A 24,163-nucleotide genomic window follows, 5' to 3' on the forward strand; every position below is an offset into this window, starting at 1 on the left:
TTTATAATAGGAAAACTAGACCCCCTTGGACAAATGCCACCTTTGTCACTTGCACAATGTTGTTGTTACAGCACATATGGGATACAGGAATGTATCATTTGAAGGTTAAAAAAAACTATTTGAATGTTATTTGCTATAATCTGAAATTTGCTACCTGCTTTATTGTTTATTTTTTATTGTTTTTTGTACAAAATTGCATGCTCCAGGCACTTCATTTGTTAACTTATATATTGCAGTTATCACTCAGAGACAAATATTGTCCGGTACATGAAGAAATTAGAAAATAAAGATATTTCTCTAGTTCACAGCATGATTCCTCTGGTGGGTGACTGTTAATTTTTATAATTTCCACTTTAAATATGATTAAACATTGCACATTTGAAAAATTAACTCTAATCTGTTTTCTCAAATTGAACCAGGGATCCTGTACGATGAAGCTAAACAGCTCCTCTGAGCTTACTGTAAGTATTCCATCTTCGCACTGTATCTTCCCCATTCCAAAGTCGGAAGATAAAATGAAACATTTTTCTTACAGTCAAGTTGAGTTATCTCGTGAATGGACAGAATTGCTTGCCGGTTGCCTGGCCACTATCCTGAATTCTTTTATCATAGGAATGAATCATTCAAGATTGCCCTGTTGGTAGCCTGGTTGTTATAGCATTAGCTTCCTAAGAAGGGGTCAAGGTTGGAGTTCCAGGGCTTTTTGCCACTTTGTTAGTAGTAATCCTTCATTGTAGTGGATCACCCGACCTTGAAGGGAAAGGACAAATAAAGCAGACCATTGTGACTGACAGAGAATGTGTGCAAGTTTTGAAGCCCTGAGTGTTAGTGTTTTCATTCAGACATGGTACATTTTAACTCTTGTAGCTATAAGTCAACTTGCAGAGACTAAATGAAAATCCCAAATGTGTTGACAAACTGATAATCACAGACCAACAGTTCTCAAGACATGAGTTTACTGAAGCCAGATGTTGTGCTTCAGCCATTTTACATTGTACTAAAACAGTCGGCCACTCCAAATCAGAAATCCTTTTCATTTCTCATCCACTATAGCTGCTTTTCACTATGAGCCTGATACATGTAGATCACAAGGCGTAGGCTTGTCTGTAACGTCCTCCATGGTTGAATAGCTGGCACTTATTTCTAGACTCACATATGAAGAAGAGCCATTAGTGCAAGGTACCAGAAGACAGCTGGCACCTGTAGAATCTTAACAAGAGTTATGCCTTCAGTGGGAAGGGCAGGTGGTGGGAATGAGGAAGATAAACTACACAGAATGAGAAAGATCACGGTAATGTTTGCCAGCCAGCCCAGCCAGGTAGTAATACCTAGCCATTAATGATGCTGCTGTAGTGCTGATATGTGGAGAAGAGTGTTTTCTTATGATTTGATACGAAATTTCATCCTTCCATTCTACATTTCCCTCTTCCCTACTATATTGGGAAAAGACAGGTAAATGGAACTGAAAGGATGGCTCTTAAAAGAGCAGGCACAGACACAATAAACTAAATGGCCTTCTATGCTGTACATTTCAGTGGTTTCCCCCTCCAAATTGCATGATGGGTTTAACCTAAAGCACGTGGGACAAAAGATTAATTTGAAAGAATGCAAAAAAAATTAAAGTAGAACTATTAGTTAGAATCTATTTGCATTGAAAGGAATAGAAAGTCATTTTCGTATGATACTGTGTGTAAACTAATCACCTGTATTCTGAAAATTTGAAATGTTGATTTTTATTGTAAATTATTTACTGTAAATGTTTTATTTGTTTCCTTGTTTTCCCTGCAGCCTATCACTTGGCCTGAATTTGGAAATATCCATCCCTTTGTGCCTCTGGATCAAGCACAAGGCTACCAGCAGTTATTTCATGAACTGGAACGGGACCTGTGCGAAATAACAGGCTATGATAAAATCTCCTTCCAACCTAACAGGTAAGCCTTCAGCTTTTTTAATATTCTGCCTTGTTAAATCTTGTATGTATATTACAGTAGCATAGGTGTTAGCCGTCAATATCTCCATATAAACACATATTATCAACTATATTTGGTCTCCTTTCTCCTCCTAACTCAGTATTCTCGAACATACATTAGAATACATTAGAATATAGAGAACAGAAACAGGCCATTCGGCCCAACTGGTCTATGCCGGTGTTTATGCTCCACATGAGCCTCCTCCTGCCCTTCTTCCACTAAGCCTTCAAGCATAACCTTCTGTTCCTTTGTCCCTCATGTACTTATCTAGCTTCCCCTTAAACACATCTAGTCATTTTGCCTCAACAACTCCTTGTGGTAGCATGTTCCACATTCTCACAATTCTCTGTGTAAAGAAATGTCTTCTAACTTCCCTATTTGATCTATTTGTGACTATTTTATATTGATGGCCCTGGCTTTGGTCTCCCCCACAAATGGAAACATCTTTCCTATGTCTACCCTATCAAAACCTTTCATCATTTTAAAGACCTCTATCAGGTCACCCCTTACCCTCCTCTTTTCAAGAGAAGAGTCCAAGCATGTTCAGCCTTTCCTGGTGGTTATAACCTCTCAGTTCTGGGATCATCCTTGTGAATCTCCTTTGCACCCTCTCCAGTGGCTCTACACCCCTTCTATAATGTGGGGACCAGAACTGCACACAGTATTCTAAGTGTGGTCTAACCGAGGTTCTATAAATGTTTATCATAACTTCCCTGCTTTTCATTTCTATTCCTTTAGAAATGAACCCCAATGCCTGGTTTGCTTTTTTATGGCCTTATTAACCTGCGTTGCTACATTTAGTGAATTGTGTATGTGTACCCCTAGATCCCTTTGCTCCTCTACCCCAATTAGGTTTTTAGTTTCCAGGATGTATGTGATCCTAATTGTTAAATGCTATATAAGTCCAATTTGTTGTTAATTGTAGATGAATATTTAGAATAATCTTATCTTTGATTGACAATGAATGTAGATCTCTTTCATCTGGATGTTACCAAGTCTGGAGAGTGAGCGGGGATTAGATTAATTTATATGGAGAAAAGAACCAGGGTGACTTGATGGGCCCAATAAAATATAATATGCTACATCTTTCATGTCACAGGATATTCCAAAGCACCTTTCACATTGCTAGATTGGCACCAATCTGAGGATGGGAACTGAAGGGGGAGGGGAAAGGTGACCAAAAGGTGGTAAAAGAAGTATGTTTTGAGACATGCCTTGAAAAAAGGGAAGGAGCGAATGAATCAGAAGACAGAGTTCCAGAGAGCTTGGACTAAATAGCTGAATCTTGTAAGGGCAGATAGGGAACAGAAAAGAATCATGCAACAATACAGCTCAGAATTATACCAAATGCCTAGTAAATGGTGAGCCAGATAGAGCAGGTGACACAAAGCAAGTTGGTGTTTGCTGAGCAAATGGTCTGATTCTGAGCTGTAATGTTGCATAATTCTATTTTGCTGTTTTAGACCTCGTGAGAACAACACAACTCTCCTTCCTGCAATTGCTGGAAGGAGGTGCTCTGTGTTAGTCTGTGCTGCAACTTTGTACTGTTTGTGTTTTTCAAATTGTTCTGATCTATACAACAATCCATATTTGGAACTGTGCAGTTCACAAGTGATCAACATTTCTGAGCTTTCATTGGCCCCAATTTAACATGCTGATGTAGCACACTAGATAAGACGAGGCATGGAATTAAGATAAACAGAGCTCGATAACAAAATGATCCGTTGCAAATCTACCTGAATGGATTTGCACTTTGGAATTCATTTTATTTTTGATCAGCGATTACTGAAAGAAGATCTACGGTTCAAGCTATTTTCACTTACTACATCATTTTCTTATCAATGATTTTTCTGACCTTTAGTTAACTTTGTCTTATGTATTTAACTGAATTGTTCATTCTCTTGAACGATGCATACAGAACGTGTTATTCCAGAAAGTGGTTGCTTTAATGGGTTAAAAGACAGTTCAGACTTTTGCTCAAAGTATCTTAATTTTTTATTACAGGTCATAAAACGCAATATAGGTAGCATGACTATAAATATAACAGCGAGTAGTAAATCTAATAGGGAGTTTAGAAGGAGCTTCTACACAGAGACGATGGTGAGACAATAGAACTCGCTGCCATAAACTGTGATTGAAGCAAAAAGCATGAATGTATTGAAGAGGAAATATAAATCAGGGAGAAAGGAATAGAGGTACAGAGGAGGGGAATAGGGGATGGGGGCTTATGTGGAGTCCAGGCACCAGCACAAACTAGTGGAAATCTCAAGTTTGGTTTGGATACTCTTAAACATGGTGATGGGTTCCTGCATGTGTCAGATACTCGGCTGACCAAAATATATCAGGTGAGAACCATGCAAGTAAGTGGAGTTAAAAATCCTGCAGAAGCCTCCAAATTGCTGAAAAAACATTGCTTCCTGTTTACCTAATTTCAGAGAGTATTAAGTGCAGATTGGAATATCCAAAACTGTTCTCACGGAAAAGGGATTGACCAAATCCTATTGCATAGTTTGCCCACAATACTCACATTTACTGCACTTTACAGCATATCCTGTGAAACACTTTGGCATTTTCCTTCTGATGTCAAAAGCGCTATACCAAAAGTAATAATTATTAAAGTATTTTTGTATTTACATTTCGTATAGCACCTTTCACATAAGCAGTAAAAGAAAGGGAAAATAGAGGGAATAATTATACATCATTGAGATGAGTCTAGATCCATTTAAGAATTGCAAGATATGCAAGATGGTTATTAAGTAGGGTGCCTCAGCAGTCTGTACTGGGATCCCTCCTATTTTGCTCATATTAATGTCCTGGATTTGTAAACCCAATGTAATACAGTTACATTTGCAGATGATACAAAGTTAGGTCAACTGTGGATCAGAGGAGGCATCAAAGGTCCTACAAAGAGAGCTTGATAGGATATGTACATGGGCTGATTACTGGCAAATTAAGTTTAATACTGATAAATGCAAGGTGCTACATATAGGATCCAAGAATAGGAAATACAAGTACTCCGTAGTTGAGATAAAACTTGCCAAGGGGAAGTTGAAAGAGAATCTAGGGATGTTAGTTGACTCATCGCTCACTATGTCAAAATAGTGTGAGACAGCAATAAACAAGGCAAACAAGGCTGTGTTGCTAAATCAGTTGAGTATGAGTTTAGATCCCCATACGTTATACTCAGGCTGTACAGTTCTCTGGTTAGACCGCACCTTGAATATCACATATAGTTCTGATCACCGTGACATTAAAGAGGCTGCCCAGGCACTAGAGATAGTGTAGAGGAGAGAAACAAGGATGATCCTCAAGTGTTAGAGGAATGAACTATGAGCAACACTTAGTCAAGCTAGAGAGGGCACTTCAGTCTTGAGAAGTCTCAGAAGGGACCTCATGCAGATGTATAAAATTGTAAATGAGATTGAAAATGTAAACCCAGATCAGGATGTATTAAGACAGTACAATAAGAGGATGTAAGTTTAGAGTTGTCAATGACAATTTTAGGTAGATACCAGGACGTTTTTCTTTACTCAGAGGGTAATTAACGATTGGAACAGGTTTGCTGTGAAAAGGGGTAAAGGCTAGGACATGATGTTTAAAAAGTAGCTTGATACTGTGATGGGGGAATGGTAAGATGGGTGTTCTGGAGGGATGAGATTAAATGGGTCAAAGGACCTTCTTCATCCAGCCCAAACTTGTAATATTGTGAATTCTCTTTGGAATTGCAACAAACACGCGTTAAACATTGGACAAATAACTAAATGTTTGTGTTCACTAAATGCCGCACAAGACCTTAAAAATCCAGGCAGAGTCCAACGCGTAGTTCCTAAAAGATAATAGGATCAGGGTGGGGCTAGAGATACCTAGAGAAACCAGCCAATGGAATTGAAGAAATCAAGGTCTTTGCAAGGACAGCAAGGTATAAATGTTGGTTAAGACTGAACTTTGGTGCCTAATGGTTCCCCTAATCCTGTTCAATCATTTCACCACTCAAGATAGAGCATCAACAATATTTTTTTGGCCACAACTGCAGAAGGCTGCAACCAGTATTTGTCAGCGAGTCATCTTCTACATTTAAAAAACTAAACACATTGCTGGTCAGATATCCGCTAGGTATACCATGAACCTTTTTCCAAATTAATGGATTATGAATTCCTGTTTGAGCTGGATAACTCCTGATTGCTTCAATATCTCCTTATCGTGCTCTCAGTATCTATTTGTGCAGCTTATTATCAGAACTGTGACTTTTGCAACAGGTTGGATGACAAGAATCAGCTGAGAGAACTTTACTATTGCAAGGTGCCTTAATGTTGAAGCTCGCAGTTCTTTCGTCTGATTCGAAATGGGGCAAATCTTTGATTAACTAAAAACACACAGCACTCCTATGGCTTCCGGTTTCATCATGAGGGCCTCATGAGCACTAGGTCGAAAGTCTTGTGAAAGTCGATGAACACAACGTTTCCCCTTAGACTTGTGACATTCTGTGATTTCATACAGAGCCACAGCCTGTCCGACACATTCCTCACGAGAACAGTAGCCAGTCTGCTCCTTCTTGATCACACCGCGAGCCTCCAATGCGTGTGGCATTGGCGTGTGGCCCCCCAATTATCCTTCCTCCCCCACATCCGGTCTCTTACCAGCACCGCCTTTTTCCACCTCTGTCGCATCGCCCGTCTCCGCCAATACCTCTCCCCAAAAGCCGCTGAAACTCTGGTCCATGCTTTTGTCACCCCTCGGCTGGACTACTCTAACGCCCTCCTCGCCGGTCTCCCATCCATAAAATCCAAATCATTCAAAACTCTGCCGCCCGCATTCTCACCCACACGAAACTCCGCTCCCCGATCACCCCAGTCCTTGCCAGACTGCACTGGCTGCCTGTCCCAGAGAGGATCGATTTCAAGATCCTCACCCTCATATTCAAGTCTTTTGCACCCCCCTACCTCTCTGACCTCTCTCCTCAAAACACTACCCGTTGCCTTCGTTCCTCCAGGTCTGGCCTCCTCCTTGTCCCCCGAGTCCTCCGCTTCACCCTCGGTGGCCGTGCCTTCAGCCACTATGCCCCGAGGCTCTGGAACTGCCTTCCTCACTCCCTTCGTCTCGCTCCCTCCCTTCCCATTTTCAGGTCTCTGCTGAAGACCTTTCTTTTCGACCGCGCCTTTGGTCACCTTCCTCCCCCTTCCCTGACTCTTCCCCGGGATCTGAAACTGTAAAGTGCTCTGAGATGCCGTCTGGCTTGGAGGGCGCTGTATAAATCCATGCTGCTGTTGGTGTTGTGTGATACACATGCAGTGACTCCCCAAAGTACCACTTTAAGAGTCACTGAAATCAGTGAGATCCCACTGTAATTATCAGTTTCACTAGAGCCACCCTTCTTGTGGATGGAATGTCACAATGCTGGGAAAATAGAGGGAGAGAGCAAATCTATACAATTGTGCTCCCGCTATTCCGGAAGCTTACCTGATCTTTTGAAGTTTGGTTAAGACCTAATCAAAAACATAAACATAGTCCAGTTATGAGCAAAAAAAACTGATAAAGCCTGATGCCTCCAATATAAATAAGCAATAGATCATAACATAACATGACCAAGCACCAATACTCCACACAATCTCTGTCATCGCTGGTGGAGTGGGTAGTTATTCAGCTGGCTCCGGTCTCCTGCAACATCTTTCGTCCAATCCGTTCCACCATCATCTGCCATGCTTTCAGCCTCCACATCCTGAAACTCTCTCCCTCAAGCCCACCACCTTGCCCTCTCCTTGTCAGTCTTCAAATCACACCTGAAGACCTTCCTCTCTTCAATTTTCTCTTCAATCGTGCCTTCAGCTCTCCTCTCGGCTCTCTACCCCCTCCTCGCTCCCTCCCTTCCCTCCCCTCACCCTGACCATTTTCCCCCTGCTCGAGTCCCAACTCAAACTGTCCAGCGCCTTGGGACGTCCTCCCGACGTGAAAGGCATTCTATAAATGCAATCTTGTTGTTGTTTTTGTTCCTCTCCGTGCCTACGGCCACCAGCCCTCTGTCCCTGGCTTGGTGTCGTGTGCCGCCACTGTTAAGTCAGATGCTATCTGGCATGAAGGGCGTTAACTGCAGTACTGGAAGAGCACTACAGTGTCAGAAGTGCTGTCCTTTGAATGAGACTTTAAACCTAAGTCCAGTCTGCCTGTTCCAGTTGGTAATAAAGGTTTCATAACAATATTCAAATGAAATGTTCACCTGGCCAAAATTTGTGGAATAAAATACGGCAATTTGTGACTTTGCTGTGCACAATTTGGCTGACAGAGTCAGCACACTACAGTATAGCAATTTAGTGTTTTAAAATGCTTAAATGTTTTAGGCACTGTATCATAACAAAGGATTATTATTTTTATTGATAATGTCAATAATGAGATTTCCCCTATTATAACTGCATTGTTGAAAGTGCCTTGTGTGATACCGTTTGGGGTAAAACACCTGACGTCTTCTAGCTCTGTATGGCTCAATTTCACACAACTCTGAAGCTTTTCTAATTGGTTATTTTCAGAGTATACTAGTGTGTATTTAAGAAGAATCTTGGTATGTTAACCTGTTCGTCCACTACTGCATTGTCATATGTAGTGCGGTGAGTACATACCTTCAACAACAACAACAAGTGGAGTCCTGTAGCTCAGTGGTTAGAGCACTCGCTTTGCAAGTGAGAGACCTGAGTTCAATTCCAGGCAGAGGGCGAAACCTTGGGCAAGTTTCCTTACTCCACACGCCTAATAATAATCCCTCCAAAACTAAAAATAATAATTAAATTGGTCATTTTCAATCTACGACTGTTTGTGGGACATTGCTGTGCGCAATTGGATGCCGCGTTCGCCCACATATATACAGTCAATTCACTTTACAGTGTGTTCTGTGAAGCGCTTTGGGACGTCCTCCCGACGTGAAAAGCGCTATATCAAATGCAAGGATTATTATTATTATTATTATAACAAGATTGCATTTATAGAGCACCTTTCACGTCGGGAGGACAGTTGGGTCGGGACCCGAGCAGGGGGGAAATGGTCAGGGTGAGGGGAGGGAAGGGAGGGTGCGAGGAGGGGGTAGAGAGTCGAGAGGGGAGCTGAAGGCACGGTTCAGTTCATAAACAATGCAGGCAAGTTACTTCCAAACTCAGATGAGCATTGGGAAAGGTGCTAAGTATAGCCTAGGCTCTTCTGCACAAGAAGATAGAAAACTGTAACAACAATAGCTGACCTTTATAAAGTGCTTGGGTAGTGTCTCAGAATGCTGAAAAAGACCTAATTGGAAGAATTAATCCTGGCACTGCAAATACTTGACTGTTCAGTGCCTTGGGACATCCTCATGACATGAAAGGAGCTATGTAACTTGTTCTTGTTGTTCCTTGGTTTAAAAAGCAGAATGTCTTTGGTTGAGATGTTGTCTTGTTTTGGAATGAGTGAAATTAAGTGCCCTGGAATAGAGGATGAATATTTTTAACAGTGTCTGTCACCTTTGGTCTGTTTGGTAACGACTTTCCTTTCTATTTTTATTCATACAGTGGTGCGCAGGGTGAATATGCTGGATTGGCTGCAATTAAGGCTTACTTAACTGCAAAAGGAGAACATCACAGAACTGTAAGTAATTAAGATGAGAATTTTGTCAGGAGTAAAAAGTGATCTCTGATTAGATGTGTCGGTACTGAGAGTACGTACAGGGCAATTCATTTATTTTTATATTTCCGAGAAATAATGTGAAGCACCAGGTCTTGAACGAGTAAATACTGTTTGCACAAACAGTAGCATACGGGAGTCTATTCCACTTGTTCTGGAGAACGCGTTGCCATTCTGTTTATTCTACACAGGATCTTGTCAATTTCAACAAGGTCTCCCCAAAGTCTCCTCTGCTCCAGAGAAAACAGGTCCAATTCCTCAAGCCTTTTCATTCTGGACGCACAATGAAGGAATGGAAGATAAGCTTGGTGACCTTTTCTTTACTTTCTCCAGTGCCTCTACATCACACCAGGAACATCGACCATTATTTGTCTTAGGCAAACTTCAAAAGGGCTAATGTGGAGAGCAAGTTGGAGCCCTGCCACTTGACCTTATGAAACACGAATTAGCAGAAGGACCAAAGAAATCATCCTTGTTTTGACTGCATGCATATCATCCATTCTGAAAACTACACACCTCCTTTCTTCTAAGCTCATCTTTCCCATCTGAAATGAACGTTTCGTCAGAAATCTGAGTGGCACAGTACATAAATAAAGACGAAAGATTGCCTTGTATTAGGTTATCTTAATTCTTCAAATGAAGATACCCTCAGTAAACTAAAAACCTGCCCAGTCTGACCATTTGCAAGCAGCATATGTTATTTTATTCAATATATGGTTGTATTACAACAGTGTGCACTTGTACATCACCTTTCAGATGGGATAATGTTTCAAAGCATTTTATTTCTATCATCCTTACATTATGCACGCTTCCTCTTGTCTGGGAAAAGATTAGCAATCCAATAGCGTCTAGAATGGAAAATGCATTTAATGTTTTTGTTCGGACTGGTGATGCTTTTTTGTATGTAACTTGCACCATGTTTATCCTCAGCCCATTTTAAACATATATTGCCACCTGGTGGTACTAAATGTTGAAGGGCACTATTTGCTTTATCACTTTGGATAAACAAGTGCGAATGTCACATGCACCCGATCTTCTGGAAGCATTTCTGCATCTTTAAATAGTTGCAGGGAACTGGCCAGGACATTTAAATAATGGTCATATGCAAGAGGGCATGGCTGAAACTTAATCTGAAGTCAACTGTTTACCACAGTCATTCTGCTGAACTCATGACTTAGCAATAAAAGGAAACGCATTATTTTCCATTCCTTCATTGTGCCTCTAGAGCTCACACATATAAACATACGCATAAACCATGTAATAAGACAGCTTTTAATATTAAATGTATGGTCCTAACTGATAATAATACTTGCATTTGCTACAGTGCCTTATCACGTCTTTGAGATGTCTCAAAGCACTTTCACAGAATATACTGTAAAGTGAATTGATTGTGTATTTTGTAGGTGAAACGCGGAGGCCAATTGCGCACAGCAGTGTCCCACAAACCGTTGTGGATTGAAGTGATCAATTTATTATTATTATTTCGAAGGAATTATTACCCCTGGAAAAGTGAATCGCCAATCGACTAACAACCAGGTTCCTACTTACTGCTAGGTAAACAGAGGTGTGTGAAGCAAGAAACTTGCCCAACTTTTCACCCTGCTGGGAATCAAACCCAGTTCACCCCTTACTCCACATGCCTAATAATAATGCCTCAAGAAAGAAACGTAATAAATTGGTCACTTCAATCCACGACTGTTTGTGGGACACTGCTGTGTACAATTTGGCTGCCACATTTCGGCACAAATATACAGTCAATTCACTTTACAGTATATTCCGTGAAGTGCTTTGAGACGTCTAGAAGACGTGAAAAGTACTATATCAAATGCAAGGATTATTATTATTATTGTAGACATAAACACATCCGCACAACATGCATGCTCATTCTTTATATTTGCCCATGGCTGTAGGTCACCTAATCAAACTGAATTTCTTCACATCACTGTGTGAATCCTACACTTGTTCAGCTGAATACTTTAAGCGAAAACTCCCAGCTGTTGCAAGGCAGTTAATCAAATGTGCCGATGATAATTTGTGTGACTATTTGACTTACATGAGGCTCTTTAGGTTCTCTACCTCTGCAGTGGGAACCTGTACAAATGTTACATTTATACAGTGTCCAACCTTTCAATTTAGCTGGCATTCATCCCACGTTATTTGTATAAATACAGGCAATGTGACCTAAAAGGATCTCTGGAGTTTTGAGGGCCATTGCTGTATTATTGAAAATCTGATGTACATTAATAACATCAAACAGCTAATAAAGGTGCTTGGTCTTGCATTTGCAGTGCTCTCCTGAGTCCTGGGCAGAGTGATTGGGAGTAGGAAGTCTAAACTGTTCATCCTACTCTGAGTTGCTGTCCTAGCCGAGGCGATGTTGCAACACACTCTGTCCATCTATAATAATATAACAAATATACTTCTATTTAATGTTGTGCCTTATTAAGTCGTTGACACATCTCAAAGCACTTTGCAGAATATATTGTAAAGTGGAAACAAAAACAGAAGTCGCTGGGAACAGGTCAGGCAACATCTATGGAGAAAAGGAAAGTGAGTCAACGTTTCGGGCCCATGACCCTTCGTCAGAACTGTTTGTCAGAACAGTCAATATATATTGTAAAGTGGATTGACTATATATTTTGTGGCCAAAACAAGGCAGCCAATTGTACACAGCAGAGTCCTACAAACAGTCGTGGATTGAGTGGGTGGATTATTACCCCCAGGCAATTGACTAACAACCGGATTTCTACTTACTGCTAAGTAATCGGGCATTTGGAGCAAGGAATCTTGCCAACAGTTTCACCCTGCCTGGGAATCGGATTCTTTGTTTGCGAGGCGGCATGCTAGTCACTATGGTACAGGACTCCAGATGCAGTTGATATTGCTCTGATTCCCTGAGGCCTGTGTTGCATACTTAGGACTGGTTCAACACAGCGAATATTGACACTTGACCTGTAAATGCCTCAAGCATACAAACGAGCTTGTGATCATGCTTATAAGGCTGCCATGCAGATCAGAGAAAGATATCATAAATGATCAGTAATAAGGGGATCTTCTGGAGGTTTAGATTAAATCTATGTATAGTGGAAAGAAGACCTTCCTCTTAGACCATGCTTACGGTCCAACACTGTTAAGTGCTTCGAGACCTTGCCCTGGGTGAAGAGAGCTACATAAATGCAAGTTGTTGTTGTTATTGTTGTTTGATAAAGTGACGAGTATCTGATGCTGATCCTTCTGACTTTTTGCTCCCTTTCCCATCCCTGTCTCTCATAGGTCTGCCTTATTCCAAAGTCTGCTCATGGCACCAACCCAGCCAGTGCACAGATGGCAGGAATGAAAATCCAGCCCGTTGAAGTAGACAGGAATGGAAGCATAGATGTTGCGCATTTGAAAGCGATGGTACGTAAATTATTCTATCGCAAAAAATAGCTCAAAAGTGGCTCTTTGATCTCATAGTTTCCACAAAATCCGCCCTACTTCCTTTCCATTACAGAATGAAGTATTTCCTTAGATGAGTCTAATGTCTTTGTATTTCCTTAGATGAGTCTAATGTCTTTGTATTTCCTTAGATGAGTCCAGTGTCATGTGGAGTCCTGTAGCTCAGAGGTTAGAGCACTCACTTTGCAAGCGAGAGACCTGGGTTCAATTCCCAGCAGGATGAAACCTTGAGTAAGTTTTCTTACTCCGCACGCCTGATAATAATCCCTCAAAAAAAAACAATAATAAATTGTCATTTCAATCCATGACTGTTTGTGGGACACTGCTGTGCGCAATTGGCTGTGCATTTCGCCCACAAATATACAGTTCACTTTACAGTCTATTCTGTGAAGTGCTTTAAGACGTCTAGAAGATGCGAAAAGCACTATATCAAATGCAAGGATTATTATTATTATTAGCCTCCATTATCTGTTACAGCCAGCTACCTTCAGGTAAAGAATTATTTCCTGGTGTCTGTTCAAAACCTGTCCTCCATAGTCCTGTGACCTCTCTGGAGCACTGTACAGCTTGTGCATAACCTCTGAGGATCATAACTGATTGGGCAAAATAGCCTAGTATCCACTTTGCCTTATTTGTCACTCTCTCACACTGTTCAGACATGATGAGCAAATTAGCAATGAGTCAGTGAACCTCTATCTGCTTAAATCTTGTCCAACTTCCTCCTTGAAAAGTTCTATCCCATCTATTATTGTGCTGTGGAAGATAATGACTCCTTCTAAAAATGCTCCGTGGGCCCTAACAAACGATTTGAGATAATCTATTAAATCTATTTTTTTAAGTTCCACTATTTAATGCAACAACTTAATGGAGGATGACCCTCATAAAATGCAGCATGTTGGGTCAATAAAATTCGGCATTATATCAAAATGTTCCCGTTTCCCAGACCCTCTGATTGTCGCTCTTGACTTCCAGGATGGATCTTGCACATCCATCCGATTAAACATGCTGTCACTGGGGTCTCCTGAGCGGAAGCCAGGAGCTGGTCCACAGGAAAGGTAGAGTTAAAGGATGAATCGCCCTGGTCAGTCTTACGCACCTCCTTATGTCCAAAGTAGCCAGTGCGATGCTGAGGGTGAACTCTGACGTTGTTAGAGGTACCAATCTTTGGATGAGATGCTAAACCAGGATCCCATCTGCCTGTACAGGGGGACATTAAAGATCCTATGGCATTATTTGAAAAGGGAAAGGAGTTTCTCCTAATGTCCTGGCCAACACGCAAGATACTTTGTAGCTGTCAGGAGAGAGCTTAACATCACAGAAATGACAACCGTGCCATTATTTCTTGTTAAAACAAAGTGATTATGAGCTTATCTTTCAAATTCTTTTATCTGCAATCAGTGAGTGGGTTGGTAACATGTAAAATTATTGGCAGAAGAACCAGATTATCCAGAACTCTGCAGCTTATGTTCTCTCATGTGCCAGGCTCCATGACACTATCATCTCCACCCTCACCCGGCTCCACTGGCTCCCCATCCCTCAGAAGATAGAATTAAAATTCCTTTTCCTCACCTTCAAGGCCCTCCATGGCTTTGCCCTTTCCTACATCTCCAACCCCTTATCAATCCATCCACATCCCCCGCTCAGCCCACCTCACCATCAGTGGTCAGGCCTTCACCCTCTCTGCCCTCATCCTCTGGAAGTTCATCCCACATTCCCTTCAGCTCGCTCCCTCCCTTGCCTCCTTTAAGGAATGCCTCAAGATCCTCCTCTTTGACCATGCCTTTGGCCACCCTCCTACCCTCTCAGCTCTCCACCCTCCTAGATCCCAACTCCACCCCACCCCGGGGTGCTAATTCCTGACTGTCCAGAACCTTGGGACGTCTTCCCGACATGAAAGGCACTTTACAAATGTAATTTTGTATTGTATAAGATGCTATAACTCCACATATCTGTGTGCTGCAGAACGGATTGTGCCAAATGGATTTGTTCCTATTCACATTTAGCTTTGCCAATGCTGTGGTAACTTTACCTCCAAAAACCATGCCTAGGATCATAATTATGAGTGGTGTGTATCAATACAACATTCTGGAAGTATACAAACGTCATTTTTTATATGTAGCAGTGGAAAGGGATATACAGTAAAACTACGGCGAATAGGAGTCAAGCATATGCTCAAGTCTAGCTAACTTGGTGGGTCGGCCTATCTTGCTGGGTTTCCCAGTGTGGTTTGGGGCTTATTCATTGAGTTCAAACCAAAAAGCAAGGCTGTCTGACTGCTTTGAGTTACTCCCTCCTACCTTCCTGTAATATCAGTGCATTGCTGTACCAGAGGCTGCACTGTCTGTCTGTTCAGGTGGACCTTAAAGATGTTGTGGCACTATTTGAAAAGAGAAGAAAGTTTCTCCCAGTGTCCTGATCAACAATCCCCCACATAAATTGGTCTTTCATTGATGGCTGTTTGCTGGACAACACTGGTGCAAATTATATAGCGCATTTGCGTACAAAATACAGAGGCACTGCATTTTTGAGTAAATTCTGTGAAGCACTTTGAGATGTCCTCTTGACATGATGACATGATAAGGCACTACTTCACTTGCAAGGATTATTATTATAACTCAGCTAATGCATGGGTTTGAGCAGCTGAGTTTTGGGACAGATTTTGCTGATACGGGTGTGAGGGCGGTGGGTGGGTGGGAGGGTATGTGAGATAAGGAGAGATTGAAAATGAGATAGGGCAAAAGAACCATAATGCTCTAGGAAAAGAAGGCCATTCAGCCCAGTTTATGAGCAGGGCAGATTTTTTAATCCAATTTCCCTCTCCTTAATGGCTTACTTCCCAAGTAAACATCCATTTCCATTTTAAACATCCCAATTCTATAGCCTTTTAGAGCACTCAATCCTCTGTAGTGAAGAACACTCTTTTCTGAACAGGGAAGGATCTGATGTGATGGGGGAGGGGGTGGGGGAGGAGGAGACAATCCAAGGTCATGTATATCTAACATTTATTCACCAAGTTCCTGAATACAGGTCTACCTCCTACCTCCTTTGTGGTTTCGCTTAATGTTTCATACTGGTTCGGCATAAATGTTTGGTTCAATATTTACTTATTTTAGGAGCGTAATTTCATTGTACAGGTCTTGGCAAGAGTCAAATTGTACTGTATGTACAAGTAACTTGTATTTTCACTCTGCAAATGGCTGGGAGGATGGAAAAAACAGACTAACTAGTTGTTCAACTTTTCTATCACTGTAGACCGACAAGCACAAAGACAATCTGGCTGCCATAATGATCACTTATCCTTCCACGTATGGAGTATTTGAGGAGAACATCAGCGACGTGTGTGAGTTGATCCACAAGCATGGGGGACAAGTCTACCTCGATGGAGCAAACATGAATGCACAGGTAAGGGTGCTATTCACTTGTATTTGTAATAGTGGATACAAGTGCACATCTGGTGACTGGGGTAACATACTTCGCCTGTGGAAATTGTGACAAAAAATTCAACATTTACCAGCACGGAAAGGTTGGGCCAGATAACATTGATCACTCACTTCATGTCTATTCGTGGGACATTGCTGTGTGTAAATAGGTTGTCACATCTAACTATTTCAATGTAAAATCGCGTGAAGCGCTTGATGATGTGATAAGGCGCTATATCACAATGCAAAAACTATTATTTATTATTCTATGTAATTGCACTATTTACCATTTTTGTTTTAGCAGTTCATTTCTTACAACATCTGAAAAAGTGGTTTGGCTATGTTCACATGTGAAACCTTGAATCTGTCTTTTCTTTGGGGTGCTGCATGGGCTGTTGTGGCATTTTGTGCATTTTCTATAATTATAGTAATAATAATCCTTGTACTTGATATCACACCTTATCACATCGTCGAGATCGCTGAAAGCACTTCACAGAATATACTCTAAAGGGGTGTGACTGCATATTTTGTGGGAGAACACGGCAGCTAACTTATGCACAGCAGTGACACACACACAACAAATTACATTTATATTGTACTGTTCACGTGGGGAGGACGTCCCAAGGCGCTGAGAAGTGTTGTGAACAACGGTAAAGGGAGTGGCCAACTTTATTTGGGGGATTGTTGGCCAGGACAATTTTATGTCTTCAGATTCACAGTATTTGCAATTATTGTTTCCTCTCAAACTGTGGCCTGCCTGAGATTCCAAACCTGATCATTTGTTGAGGAGAAAGCAAACGGGGGAAGGGGATACTTCCAATAACTGAGAGTGCATCAATCCGACTCACTGATGGGAACTTTGTTCTGACAGGATGTTTCCTGAGCGAAATTCCTGTGGATCACTTTGAATTTTAACAGATTTGCTAACCAAATTCCAAGAATCAAGTTAAACCCTGGTGTGTCTTCCCCTCCCTTCCTGTGTATTAATGGTGCAATGTTTGAGTGTCCTCTCTGCCTTTCCTCAATCTTATAGGTGGGCCTTTGCCGTCCTGGTGATTACGGATCTGATGTTTCTCACCTTAACCTGCACAAAACCTTCTGCATTCCCCACGGAGGAGGTGGACCTGGAATGGGACCCATTGGAGTGTAGGTTTAAAATAACCTCATCTTCTTCATATGCTCGGGTGGGAGTTATTATGTCACAGGATCTCGAGAGGATGTTACATCATGGACTTGATTTAGTTTATAAGATGAATGGTCTGTGGACCCCATTCACTAGACGCATGTGCAACTCTCTGGCTTGGTTCCTGCTTGCTGCCAGTTCCATGTTAAAAATGGGCATCTTCATGGTCATTAGGACGCCAGCAACATAATTTCCTGAAATGCACAGCGCGAAGGAAGTGACATTGCAGGCGACCTGATGACCCAAAAGTTGAGGGATTTCTCAGCAAGTGAACTGAGCTGACCAGCTGTGCGCAAATGCAATCAAACCAGCTATCGTTGTCTCCGTGTATAAGGAGGATTGGGATTCTGTAGATCCCAAGCATTGCAGGTGGTTCTGGTTTTGTGTCACTGTGGACATTTACTTTATGTAATTGAACAACCACTGGTTTATTGTGGAAATCCACACCGCATTATACTACTATATAATTTGAAGCGCTGAGGCAGCTTTGGAAGCTAACCTGCCCGGCGTAGCTCAGCGGCAGGGTTGGCTGGCAACACACAGTGCCCGTTTGCTATAGGCACCCAAATGTTCACAATCAAATCTTGATCATCTCATCAGAGGCCAGTCCGGTCACAGGAAGATGTTTGTTTCGAACCTACCCTCCCTTGCCACAGTCCTGGAACTCATTGTTGCAGGTCAACTCCAGTCACACCTCTCCCTCCACTCCCTCCTCGACCCCTGCAGTCTGGTTTTCGGGCTGCCCACATCACAGAGACAGCGCTTGTCAGAGTCACAAACGACATTCTCTCTCTCGGTGACCAGGGCTCCCTCTACCTCCTCGTCCTCCTGCATCTCTCTGCTGCGTTTAACACAGTTGTCCATGCCATCCTCCTCCATCAGCTCACTTCCCTCATCCCTCATGTGGGAACACACGCACATGATTTGAGTCCTACTTAACCAATTGCCTTCATTTCATCTCAGCAAATGGTTTCTCCTCCCACCCAGTCACCTGTGGAGTACCCCAGGGCTCCATCCTTGGCCCTCTTCTTTTCCTTATCTATATGCTCCCTCTGGGCGATGTCATCCACAGACACAGGGTAAATTTACACATGTATATACGGATGACACACAAATCTATGTTGACTCCTCCAGTACCAACTCCAGGTCCGCTGATGTTCTATCAGCTTGTCTGGCAGGCATCAGGGCCTGGATGAGTGTAAACTTCCTGCAGCTGAATATGGACAAGACAGAAGTCATACTCCTTGGCTCCCGTCAACGTCTTCACTCCTGCGGATCTGAACTCCTCAATCTCCCTGGGCTCTCCCTCAGACTCACCAAACCAGTGCGCAATCTAGGCATCCTAGGCATCGAAACTCTTGTGCACGCATTTGTCACACCCACTTGGATTACTCCAATGCACCCCTCATCACCACCACCTGGACCAAACTCTGTACCCACATCTCACCAGGTCTGGCCAGGCTTCACTGGCTCCCCATCACCGAATGGATCGACACCAAGATCCTCATACTCGTATTCAAATCCATTCATTCTCTGACACCTCCCAACCTCTCCGACCTCCTCACTCCCCAATCCACCACTCGGCGCCTACACTCGACTGGCACCGGCCTCCTGCTCATCCCTTACACCCTCCGCCCTACCATCGGAGGTCGTGCTTTCAGCCACTACGCCCCACAACTCTGGAACACTCTCCCTCTGCCTTGCCCCCTTTCCCCCTCTTTCAAGTCCCACCTGAAAAGTTTCCTCTTCGACCATGCTTATGGCCACCTCTTCCTTCCCCCCGGCTTGGAGTCAGGCTCCGCCACTGCTCTGAGACGCTATCCTGCATGGAAGGCGCTATATAAGTGCAACTTGTTGTTGTTTGATCATGGATAAAAGTACAGGGTGTCCGCAAAGTCCTCTTACACCCTGTTACAAAACAGTGATTATGAGATCACAGAGGAACTGAAATAAGAGATGCATTTCTCCTCGTGACTCCATCATGTTATGGAAGATGTCACGCCTAACATGGTGACGGATCCTTATCTGTCATGAAAATGATGGCGTTCATATCTATCCTCTGGACGTCTAAATACAATGAAACACTTCTACTGATACAATTAAGTACTTGTAAATCCAATTATCATCATTCTTCCACGTGTTTCAGTTGTTAGTCATTCCTGTATGAAAAAAACCTGGGGTTAACGGGACTTTGTGAACATGCTGCAGTTTGTTTGTTACCTGTGGTTTTGAGAGAGGATCTCCAGCCTATTCTGGAATCATGACTTTAGGTGTTGCATTAAGTTTTTGTAACAAAATATGTTAGATTGCATGAGGTGGAAGTCCTTGTTCTGAACAGCCTTGCGATTTAGAGACTTAAGTAGCAAACATAATGGACAGACTTACAACACTTGTACAACGTCTTTGCTTTAAAGTTAAAAAATTATATTGTTTCAGGAAGAAACATCTTGCGCCATACTTGCCAAGTCATCCCGTGATCCCTCTGGTCTCCGATAGCGATGCTCGTCCTTTGGGTACAATCAGTGCTGCCCCATGGGGCTCCAGTGCCATTCTACCAATCTCATTGGCCTACATTAAGGTACAGTGCAATACTAGCCTTTAACTTGTGCCCCTCCATGTGAGCTCTCATTGCCACTGAAAAAGTCTTGTGAAACAAGGCTAGCCAATGCCTTGCTTACTAAACCTATTTGCTCACGAATAGGCAGATGCTACAATTGACAGCAGTTCTCAAGGAAGCGTTTTGAGATGTTGTGATATTGTATGGTCTACAGTAAAACTCACATAAGTCTGATCTGTATAAATCACATAAGTCTGATCTATATAAATCGTATAATTGCCTACGTCATACATCTGTCCAAATCCCATTCAAGAGTTTATATTCTATGCAGTTTTGACATAACTCATACTTTGCATAAGTCATATTAAATATATGGTCTCACAGAAAAGGCCAGAAATGGTTAGTTAGGACCTGAAAGCGAGCAACAGATTAATGTTTCGGGTGAGACCTTCATGCCTGGCAGTGACTGAAACTTTACCCTGTCTTTTCTACTTTAGATGCTGATCGACTTGTAAATTTTTTACAATTTTCTGGTTTTATTTCGAATTTTCCATTGTTCTTTCTCCTCCCCCGCCCCAATCTCTAAACATATTCAGTCAGACTGTTCCAGCTAATTTGTCAGCTCAATTGTAAGATGGATTGCTTGCTGCACAGTACTCCATCTAGTGGCTAAACTAGTTGACTTCAGCCAAATAGACTTTTAGTTGTAGGTAGAAAGGAGACAAGATGTGAAATGCAGGGGTGGGGAGGGAGGGGTGATGCAGTTTGTGGTGTTGCGATTATTACAGTGGCAGAAGACACACTTAAAAATGTGTCCTTGAAATCCTTCCCCAAACAACAGACAGGTTATGGAAAGAACAAGAGCTTTTCCTTGATTTCTGCAGAATGGTTTCTCCCTGTGTCTCTTTCAATATTTAAACTGCTGACCTCTCCATTGGGATCTGTGACCTCCAATCCTGGTGACCTTTTAACATTCACATTTAATCTGAATCACAGAATGCACAGTTAATCCACTTTACAGTGTATCCTGTGAAATGCTTTGAGATGTCTCGATGATATGAAAGGCGCTATATTATAATAATAATCCTTGCATTTGATATAGCGCCTTATCACGTCACTGAGACATTGACTGGAGAGATCAGATCATTCCCGGCTAAGTGAGCAGCAGTTCAACCCAGTGTTGCCAGACGCTGTCTTAAAATTAAGGGCTTTGTAATCAGAATTGAACTGTGTTCATCCCTGTCATTTTGTGAGCTAACCCTGTGAACATCCACAGAGGATTATAAATGGGAATTGCTGTGGTGAGGGTGCTATCGGGGTGGGGGGAACTGATCTGTTGCTCTTGACAGTACTGTGAGCCTGGCATACAGCAATGAGAGCATAATTCCTCATTTGGTCAGTGTGGAATTTCACTTCAGTAAACTTGGCATTGTTGATAAGAATTAATTTGTACACTGCAAAAGTAACTGTTTCTCTTAACGCAGATGATGGGTGCAAACGGACTTCGCCACGCCACTGAGATTGCCATCCTGAATGCAAACTACATGGCAAAGAGGTTAGAAACGGTGTACAAGATTGTTTTCAGAGGAGCAAAAGGTAAGAAGGCATTAGTTGGCGTTTGGTGATTGGCACATGTGGTTGATATGACCTGGTCAATTTCCAGTTTAAGCTTGAGGCTGGAGATTCGCAAGCACAGGGTAGATCAAGACACCTGTTATGTGTGGGGAAAAGCTTAGGGAAATCTCAGATTCTGTTCATTAAAACATTAAATATAAAGCAAGTGAAAAATGTTTTTATGTTGCTACTACTACTAATAATCTTTGCATTTTATATAACACTTTATAACGTAATTTGGGATGTCTCAAAGCGCTTCACAGAATATATTGCAAAGTAAATTGACTATATATTTTGTGGATGAAACACGGCAGTCAATTGCACACAGCAGTGATCCACAAACAATCGTGACCAAATTGTTATTATTTATTTTTTTGAAGGGATTATTACTCCCGGAAAATGATCCGCCAATTGATTAGCAACCGGGTTCTTATTTACTACTTGGTAAACTGAAGCGTGTGTAATAAGGAAACTTGCTTAAGGTTTCGCACTGTCCGGGAATTGAACCTGGGACCTCTCATTTGTGAAGCAATTGCTCTAAACAATACACTACAGAACTCCACATATGGAAGAATCTGCAATATGAAATACATTAATAAAATTATTACTGTTTTGCTCATCAGCGTGAAATGTTTCCAGCTTTGTTTCCGAGTAAGTTGTCTTCTGAAAAAGATAGGAATCGTATTCCTGTCTCAGTGAATGAGTGTCTGTTAGGCTACCCCCAAGCCCCCGTATGTCACAACACACAAAATCTTGGTTCTGATCTGAAGTTTCCTGAGTCAGCCTGGTGTAGAGGGGATTCACCATCTTGGCTGACACTCCAACACAGTGCTGGAGGTTTTGTTGCACTGTTGGAGGTGACGTTTTTTGGATGAGGCGTTAAACCGAGGATCCCATGGCTTTACTCAAAAAGAGAAGGGCGTTTCTCTCTCCTGGTTTCCCAGCCAACAATCCCCCAAATAAAATCGGTCATTCACTTCATGGCTGTTTGAGACGTTGTGTGCAAATTGGTCACAGACACAGTCGTTGGATTTTACAGTAAAATCCTGTGAAACATTTTGAGAAGTTTTGAGATGATGAGACATTGTATGAAATATAAGGATTATGATTATTTGTCAGAGAATGGCAGGGCTTTTTAGGCTGGTGGGGAAACAGAAGGGTGGCAGTTTGGCTGATCAAATGCTTTTTATCCCCACTGTTCCATGGATACCTTCAAAGCCCTCCATGGACTTGCTCCCCACTATCTCCCCGACCTCCTCAGCCCTTACCACCCTGTTTGCTCCCTCCGCTCAGCGAATTCTGGCCTCCCTCACGTCCCCCACCTTGCTCACCCCACTATTGGCGGGCGGGCCTTCCGCCACTTTCTGGAACTCCATTCCGCAGTCCTGCCATCTCGCCCCCTCCCTCACCACCTTCAAGACCCATCCCGAGACCCTCCTCTTCGGCCGTACTTTCGATCTCCCTGCTTCCCCCACTGTTCTCCACTCTCCCCCACCCTGCCCCCAGCTCGGGTCCATAACTCTGTGTGTCCAGCGCCTTGGGACGTTCGCCCGACGTGAAAGGCACTATACAATGTAATTTTGTTGTTGTTGTTATAGTCCAGGTGAATTCCAATGTACTTGGAGGAGTCAAACCTGAAGCTAGATAGCCATCCATAGTTGAAAGCTGACTGTTAAACATTGACTTTTTATCTGTCAGTGTTTGCCAGTCCACATTCAACTACAGTGAATAATTGTGTATTTTGGGCTTCTACAATATTTCCCCACAGGGTGACCCAGTTATAAAGCTCTTCGCTAGAGAACGAGGCTACTTGTAACAACAACAACAACAAAGTTACATTAGCCTGCAGCCACCGGCCATTTGGGTTTCACCACAGACTGGCTGATCAGCTGCAATTGTGAGCATTGGCGCTAGCAACCCTGGTGTGAGCCGTTGTGGATGACAACTGTCAGTCCACACTGGAAGTCGAACGTGATGTCAGCAGTGACTTGATAAGCAGTCCTTTAAGTACTACCCATTGATGGGTACTACATCAATATACTATATAATAAGTTATATTATAATATTTAGTTATATAAAATATAAGTTCAGGAAGCGGGACTGGTAGCTGTGTTTTTGTGCAGACCTGTTACAGCACAGGATCTAATTTAATGGACAGTAACTCCTGTGTTACAACAGGCTCAACTCTGTGTGATTTCAGTATCTTACCTAAACCTCTAAACATTGTCGACAGGTTACGTAGCCCACGAGTTCATCTTGGACGTGCGACCATTCAAGAAAACTGCCAACATTGAGGCTGTTGATGTTGCCAAGAGGCTGCAAGATTACGGTGAGGAATTTCACGAGG

The 24,163-nt window shown here is 42.4% G+C and overlaps 1 protein-coding gene across 1 annotated transcript in view; it reads left to right on the forward strand.

Moving 5' to 3' along the window:
• Positions 1-24,163, forward strand: part of gldc (glycine dehydrogenase (decarboxylating)) — a gene marked incomplete at its 5' end in the record, with an annotated part of 74,277 nt that overhangs the window by 39,913 nt on the left and 10,201 nt on the right. Inside the window, 10 exon segments of the mRNA XM_042332578.1 lie at positions 237-321; positions 420-461; positions 1,789-1,931; positions 9,494-9,569; positions 12,879-13,004; positions 16,296-16,445; positions 17,496-17,608; positions 20,082-20,223; positions 21,687-21,798; positions 24,050-24,145. Coding sequence (XP_042188512.1) covers positions 237-321; positions 420-461; positions 1,789-1,931; positions 9,494-9,569; positions 12,879-13,004; positions 16,296-16,445; positions 17,496-17,608; positions 20,082-20,223; positions 21,687-21,798; positions 24,050-24,145 — 1,085 coding nt within the window.

This window comes from Callorhinchus milii, unplaced genomic scaffold (genome assembly GCF_018977255.1).
Source record: "Callorhinchus milii isolate IMCB2004 unplaced genomic scaffold, IMCB_Cmil_1.0 Scaffold1, whole genome shotgun sequence".
NCBI lineage: Eukaryota > Metazoa > Chordata > Chondrichthyes > Chimaeriformes > Callorhinchidae > Callorhinchus > Callorhinchus milii.